The sequence below is a fragment of the Pygoscelis adeliae genome, unplaced genomic scaffold (genome assembly GCF_000699105.1).
Source record: "Pygoscelis adeliae isolate BGI_AS28 unplaced genomic scaffold, ASM69910v1 Scaffold127, whole genome shotgun sequence".
In the NCBI taxonomy this organism is placed as follows: Eukaryota; Metazoa; Chordata; class Aves; order Sphenisciformes; family Spheniscidae; genus Pygoscelis; species Pygoscelis adeliae.
Genome location: NW_008825208.1, coordinates 3,583,113 through 3,590,960, shown reverse-complemented (window position 1 = coordinate 3,590,960; position 7,848 = coordinate 3,583,113). Strand labels below are relative to the sequence as shown.

The following is a 7,848-nucleotide window of genomic DNA, read 5'->3' as shown; positions in this document are numbered from 1 at the left end:
AGGACCCGCGGATGGATCTCATTGGGTCCCATGGACTTGTGCACCTTCAGGTGCCTTAGATGGTCTTGAACCTGATGTTCTCCCACACTGGGCGGCTCTTCATTCTCCCAGTCCCCGCCTTTGCCTTCTGCGGCTTGGGCGGTGAGGCTCAAGCACTTGCTGGTGAAGACCAAGGCAAAAAAGTCATTGATGTATTGCTAACTTCTACTGAGATATGCTCCATTAAAAATGGTTCAAGCATGGAAATATCTGTAATAAAAAATAAAATATGCATATCCCAGTGAGTGCTAATGTCAACAATAAATTTAATTTTTCTGTGATATTTCATGAGTATCGCAGAAGTGTGACAGCAAAAAAGTCATTGATGTATTGCTAACTTCTACTGAGATATGCTCCATTAAAAATGGTTCAAGCATGGAAATATCTGTAATAAAAAATAAAATATGCATATCCCAGTGAGTGCTAATGTCAACAATAAATTTAATTTTTCTGTGATATTTCATGAGTATCGCAGAAGTGTGACACAAACGATTTTTCATGGGTTGCAAACAAGTAGGAATCACGTCAGAAAAGCCCGTTAAAGGCAGGTGACCACACTGCAATTCAGGTGGCTGATCAGTCTTCAGCCACCAATGCCAAGATTAGATATAGAGGGAAATGCCAATTAAAGAGCATAGTTAGCCAAAAATAAAGACCGGGGTGGACAAATGTCCATCATTACACAGAAAGAATTTGTATTAAGAACCTCCCTTTCTGTGCAGAGACATGCAACAATGTTCTTCTTTAATGCACCAGAGTGTCCATTCATCTTTCTTCTGGGTCTGTTTTTTTCCCAGATTCAGACACGTTGCCTTCCAGTTTGATACATTGCACTTTGTGTTGGATCTTCAAACAGCCTTGGTGGTACTGCCCCATTTCGGTAGAGGTCCTCTGAATGCAAGTTGTACAAAGCTAGTGGTGATCAAAAGTGTTGTGGCCAGCTGATAAAAAGTAATAAACCAATACAGGTAATGCAGTGGCTGGCATTGTGTTTTCAAAAGGGTTAGAAGAATTTATTAAGTATCATCTGTTCTTTTTTCAGAAAGGGTGAGTCCCTGTGGAGTTGGATAATGTGCAGTCACAGGGTCAGAGTTGATCCTGATTTGTCAGTGTTGTTAGACGACTTGGATGGGTGGGAATAGATCTTCACATTTATCATCACAAAATGACAGCCTTAGTGTACTCTCAAGATGGCGGAGGTAATGTAATTAGGAAATGTTGACAAGGGTTGTACAAGTTTGACAGGAAAATGAGATCCCTTGAGCAACTATACAGAAAATAAAAGGTTAAGCAGTATATGCTTAGGCATGCAAACAGGACAAGTGTTAAATATGAATCAGGAACAATCAAATACCTAATAACTGCCTGATCTGCTATTTTTATACAAAACCTGCACCTTTATTTGTGTGGACTATGTTTCAATGAATGCAGCATCTATGCAGACAGAATACAGAAGCTAACCGAGTGTGTTGATAAAACAATTTCTAACAATATTGGCATTTATGTGGTCACAGTTAGGCTTTAAAATTTACTGTCAAAAAGGGGTAGTTCATACCTAACACTTCTTTTTTCCATGTGTTTGATACAGATCAACAGTGACTTGGTCCACATTTGCAAATTCATCTTTGCAATTGGAAAGTCTAGAAAAAACATTTCCCACCAAAATGGAAAGCTCAATCGCTACAGTGAATAAACATCAGAAGTCCATTGGAAGAATCGGAAACCTGAAAATGCCCAGATATTCCCTTAGGCTTTCAACAGTCACGTATGGCGCCTTGTTACTGAACATTTAATTTCACAGTCTATTCAGTACACATTTTGAAAAGGTGGGAAACGTCTGCTGTTCCAAAACTTTGGATATGTTGATAGTTTAAAGAGAGGGAGAAAATAAAAGGAAAGTTATCAGAGTATGTAGTAATGGATCAAATTTAGCTAAGACAGTTTAACTAAATATTTTTAAACAAAACCTCACACAATTGGACCCAGCAGGTTATAACATTTCCTAAAGCATTTACAGTTACCTTTTTAGTACTGATCTATGGTACTACTCTTCTATAGTAGATTAGCATATTACGTTGTAGAGAAGCGACTGCATCCAACGATTGATGAATGTATAGTTCAATGTACAGTGCTTTTAATGAAGTAGGTTTGCAGACTGAAGTTAGTCTGTTTCTGTCTGCAATCTGAACATGACTGAGTAGTTTTTAAAAGTCTGCTTAAGATTAGGCCCTGATGAGAGCAAGGTGCGTCATAATCATAATCATTACAGAAATCTTTTGATTCATGTATCCCAGGTTATGTGACTGCAGTCTCCATTTGTTTTGGCAAGTACAGCAGTTGGTGCTGACATAAGTCAGTATTGATTCCTCCTTCAGTTTCCTAGTAAGGCATTTTATATTGTTTGCTGAGTTCTGGTCTAAGCAGATCCCAAGTACTTCCACTTCATAAAACCCAAGGCAGGCCTAATAAAGGTTTAATGTGAAGTGCTACTACATGCCGTTTGCTGTTCTTTCGAAGAGCTTCCATTTTAGCTTAGAAAAAGATGCCAGCAGAAGAATTGTATCATCTACTGAGAAGCTTTGAATTCTTAGCAGAGGACACCATTTCTCTCCAAGGGGCTTCTGAAATCTCTCAAACATACTTTTACTATTCCCCTGATGAATCAGGAGCACTTAGCACACAGATCGTATTTGAGGTTTATTGCTTGTAGATAGGAAGCCAGCTCAGAGTTCCATGCTAGGCACATAGTTGTTTTCAACATCCTCTGGTCCTATAAGATTGTACACCGTGGACCTCCCTGTCTGGCACGTTTCCTAGGCATCGATTTAACATCCTTTCACTGAAAGGGAAACTTCATCCTGGTGACATCCTTAAGGTTTTCTAGTTGTTGGTGATCTCAGCAGATTGTGTAGTACACTTACATGTATTTGTGTGTTTATATACATGCATGCTTATGTGTACCACAATGGAGTTTTAGAACAGTGTCATTTAAAATGAGCAATAGTGATTATTCATTTTCAAGATAATACTGACAAAAAGAGGATATTTAGTTGTTGTATGTCGGAAGACAGAAAAAAAAATGTCCACTGCTTTGTAAAAGATGCGAGTTTCTCCCCTTTCTGCACTCAACCTGTGTTAGCATGTACCCAGTTTTGCTAGCTTGGGAAAGTCCTCACTGAAAGCTACTGCACAAATGCATGAAGACCTAAGAACGCCAACATGCTTCTGTGTCAATTAAAAAAACCCCTTGTTGTAAGATCTCACAACATACTGTAAGATCTTGATGTGTGTTGTAACTTTTTTTTTTCCATTACCTCCTTTACACATTACCTCCATTGCCTATGCTGCCACTGCATGTCTCTGTGGAGACAGACCCTCCAAGGACAATTCTTTGGGGATGGAATCCAATGTCCCCCAATCCCTCTGTTCCCTCAGACAATGCTACATCATGGAACGGTCAGGTATCACAGTACCCTGAAGCTGTCCTTCTATCCAAATATTCCTGGCCTGCTTTGTGTATCTTGCTTAACATGTAGTGCTGCAGTCCCCAGATGAAGGATTTTTTGCTATGCCCCATCATTTCCCTGCAAATTTAAGTGAATTTTGTACTATCTCTTAATATACCATTTATTGGAGTTGCCAGAATATGTTTATTAATATAAACATTAATTTTTGGTCTGGGAAATTCATGACAATTTTCACATAAAGAGGTGATCCGTAACAGAGCAATCCCACAATAACAAAACCAAAATGTTAGATGAGTATAGATTTCTTAAAATAGCACATGTACAAACACAGTTAAAAGAGCACAACATTAAAAAGCTAAAGCTTCAAGAACAATTGTATAGTAGGCAACAAAAATTCAACAGTCAGGCACATTATTTCACAGAGACGTTTCCTAAAGGTAGCTTCTTAGATGTTTTCCCAGAAAGGGTTTATCTATTGTTAAGCACTGTAAATCCTGAATAATCTCTTGGACTGCCTTACACATGAACCTGCAATGGATCAAATGACAAAAACTGTAACCAAGACCATGATCAAGACTTGTGAGGATAAGTATCTGGAAATTCAACAGAAGTGTAACAGTACAAGTGTGCAACCAAGGATCTGAGAAGCAAGGCTTGCTGGAAGTAATATAGTAATTCAGACAGTTCAGTTAGATGGAGCAAAAAAAGTTAGAGCTCTTGGTCACAAAATCCTTCACATCTGGCACAGATGAGGCAGACAGCTATCATGTGATGAAGAGCTCACATGCTAGAAGAGCTTGCCTGTTTTTTTCATGTTTCCCATTCTATTAGCCTAAGGAAAAATGTAACTTGAACATTGACCATCTTAATTCTAAACCAAAGTGTAACATTTGCAGGAGCTGTAGGAAATAACATTCCCCTTTTGAGCTGAACATCTTGGATCTGCTGGAAGAGCTGTAAAATATTATTTTCCCTTTTCACAGTCACCACAGTTATTATGTTAAAGCTACTTCATAAAACGTGACTTTACATTTGTACAGTTTAGAATATTTCAGTTGTAAGGGACCTGTAATGATCAAGTCAACTGCCTGACCACTTCAGGGATGACCAAAGTTGAAGCATGTTGTTAAGGGTATTGTCCAAATGCCTCTTAAACACTGGGGCATCAGGGCTTGGGGCATTGACCACCTCTAGGAAGACTCTTCCAGTTCATGCTGCTCAATCTGTTCTCTGCACCTAAATTTCTCCCCTACTCTTCAAGATGACTTTTTTTTTTAAATCATCTAATATTTTACAACATATTTTAGTACGTTGTAAGATACTTGCTATCAACTGGTGGAGTATTCCTGTCATTAAAAGTTAAAAGTCATATAAAAGCTCTTGTAGAAGTTCAAGCCATTTTACAAGCTGCAAGATACTCACAAGTGAAGCAGGTCATCTAATGGCAGTTAAAGATTCTACCCCTCAAAAAGTCACCTGATTCTAGGTTAAAAACAGGAAGAACCATAAAACAGCTAGGTTTCAGAAAGGAAGTGGAAAAAAGCTGATGGAAAATTAGGTAAATGCCATTTCCTTACCAGCATCTTTGACCAGGGTTAATACTAACCAATGTTAACTAACAAGCTTGTGAAAAGCACCATTGAACTTAACCATTCTCAGGGCCCCTTCTCTGCTGACAAAAAGCACAGTCAAGCAGCAGACTCATTGTGCTGAAACATAGAAATGTGGTTGAGGTGGGTGTCGGAGTCGACAGTCACTGAATCACAGCCATTTCCTACATTTCCATCTAGATGACCTTTAAGTACTGAGATGGTTTGACTTCTTGGTGATCTATTTTGATCTGAGCTACGTCAGAAGGACTTCCTGCAAAGATCCTGCGCACTACAGACTTCAGAAAAGCAGTCAAATGCCAAACAGTGTAAAAAGTTTTATTTGCTCTGTATCTTGCAACAAATCAAATTTAATTAATCCACAGTATTTTCTCAATTGTAGTCTGTCACAAAATATGAATAGAAGCATCTCTTTTTTTCTGCATACACGATCTCCCAAGTGCTAAGAAAAACAATTATAGCAGATTAAGAACAAACCTACAGCACTCCTTTACTTTAGCCGGTTCTGATACAGAGGCATACTTTTTTATTTGAGAGTCAACTCCAAGAGACTTAGCTAATTGCACAGCATTTGTGTCATCACTGATTAGTGTCCCAAGAGCCACAAGCAGTCTAAAAATGGCTTCAAGATCTTGAACAACTTCCATAACTGTGCTGATTACCGATAAACATTGAGCTTTGCCCTCAATGTTGTTGACTTTATGTAAACATACAGCATAGTTCAATGTCAGTGTGGCAAGCGCAATGTGGATGTTCTTATTATTGCTCGATTTCATTTCTATTGCTTGTGTCATTATTTCATCTCTCTGTTCCATCATGAGCTTCTGGCCTGCCTCGCTGACGAAACAATTGCAAAGAGCTCTAAGTGCCAACAGCTGGTTTGCTTGCTTTCCTTTAGGGTTCAGAAATTTAAGGAGCAGGACAATAAATTGTACATGATCCTTTTCACTGCAGAAGTTCTTATTCACAGTGGGATGCCTGACAGACAATCTAAGAATGTCTAGGGCTGGAAAGACAATATCTAAGAAACAAAACAAAAAAATATTTTAGTGATAATATTGTATTATGTGCAAATGTGCTTTCAGATACAGACATTGCTAAACCCCTTGCTTTGGGAACAGACAGTAATGGTTTCATGCAGGAAGAGATTCAGGTAAAGCACAAGTTGTTTGAAATTCATAAAGACAAGTATTGACAAATCCATTCTAGTAACACTTCAATTAATCACAGAAAACATGCTCCTTAACTTATGATAAACACAATGCTTTGCAAAAAATCTTAAAGTCTTTCCTAAAAGCTCTAATTGAGAACACTGAAGGCAAGCACAGAATATTAACTAATGCAAAAAGGTCTCTGAAAGCTTCTCAGTGACTGAACACCCCTACACAAGCAGCATCTCCCTTTGTCCTCATTCCATATCTTACAGTTTAGTATAGCTACAGAACTGCTTACAGAAAGAAAAACGAGAAAAAAATTTTTAGACTACCTTCAACTCTCAGACATCATTTGCAAGGAAACAAAAAAGCTGGAAATCATTGTAAGGAAACGGAACTTAAGAGTTTGTTCAGTAGTTCTTCCCCACTTTACCAAATTTCAAATACATCTGGCTCTTTGGGTCTATCATCAGTATGCCATGCTTATAACCAAATCAAAGCTGAACCTGCTTAGCTGCTTATTAAGCAGTTTTTCCTGCAGATATATAGAATCTTGAGAATTAACACTATGTACAATACAAAGGGTCTAAAAGGTATGAAGACATTAGCCATCACCAGCTCCCAGCTGTACAAAACAGTTTAAGTGATGTTATATAATGAACATGATTTTTAATACTAAAATAGTCTTCCTGTTAATAAATCTTTAACTGCAATTTCAAGAAAATAGTTTATTTTAACTGCATATTTAGATATTTGTATATGAAATATATCCATTTTTTCCAGAATGTGCAGTAACAACCAAAATAGTCTTTCCAATCCATCAGTAAATGAAATTATATCACCTCCACTCTTGCATTCATTCATAATGTCATTTCACTAATGCAGTTCTGACCACATAACCTAGCTTCAGTAACTTCTTTTCTACCATATTAAGCAGGAGCTACTTTTGAGATTTTTAAAATAATTTATCTCCATAATTTCATCTCTCATATGATAACTTGTCTCCAACCTCACACTTCTTTGCTCTATTTCCAAACAAGCCTCAACACCTCTTTCTCAAGGATGCTCTTGCTAATGAAATAACCGTGACTAATGTTTATATCAAATTTCTCCTTTGTGTTTACTGTTGTGCCAACAACAAAACCTGACAACCAATTCCCTATTTTGCAATTCATGTCACTGCCCCTGCTACTGATCAGCACTGTTAGCTGTTTATCATCTTCTGGTTTCTATTTGGGTTATAAACCCTTTGGGACAGACCCTGTGTAACAGTCAGCATAACGAGACTTCTGGTTCATGGTGAAGTATTGATGAGATGACAGTACAAAAAAATAATTGCAAGTGTCTACCTTCTGGCCAGTTAACTGCTCTCCATAAAGTCTGAAGTTGCTGTGCTGTAGGTGTTTCTGAAGAGGTGTTGCATGTCACAGACAATAACTTTTCTAGGATTATCAAGTCATCTTCTGTAAGCTTATGTTCTTCAGTTGCACTGCCGTTAAGTTCCTTTAATTTGCCTGTAAGACCAATAGAAGAGGCATGGCTTTCTGACATCAGAACTTCACAAATCCAGATCTTGAA

At 37.9% G+C, this 7,848-nt stretch overlaps 1 protein-coding gene across 1 annotated transcript in view; it reads right to left on the bottom strand.

The window, feature by feature from the left end:
* Positions 1 to 5,414: 5,414 nt before the first annotated feature.
* PLAA (phospholipase A2-activating protein) overlaps positions 5,415 to 7,848 on the bottom strand; it is a 17,251-nt gene continuing 14,817 nt past the window's right edge. Inside the window, exons 12-13 of the mRNA XM_009328950.1 lie at positions 7,620 to 7,784; positions 5,415 to 6,137 (exon numbers count right to left, since the gene is read on the bottom strand). Of these exons, the coding sequence (XP_009327225.1) occupies positions 5,572 to 6,137; positions 7,620 to 7,784 (731 nt within the window). The 3' untranslated portion in view covers positions 5,415 to 5,571. The remainder of the gene's footprint in view (positions 6,138 to 7,619; positions 7,785 to 7,848) is intronic.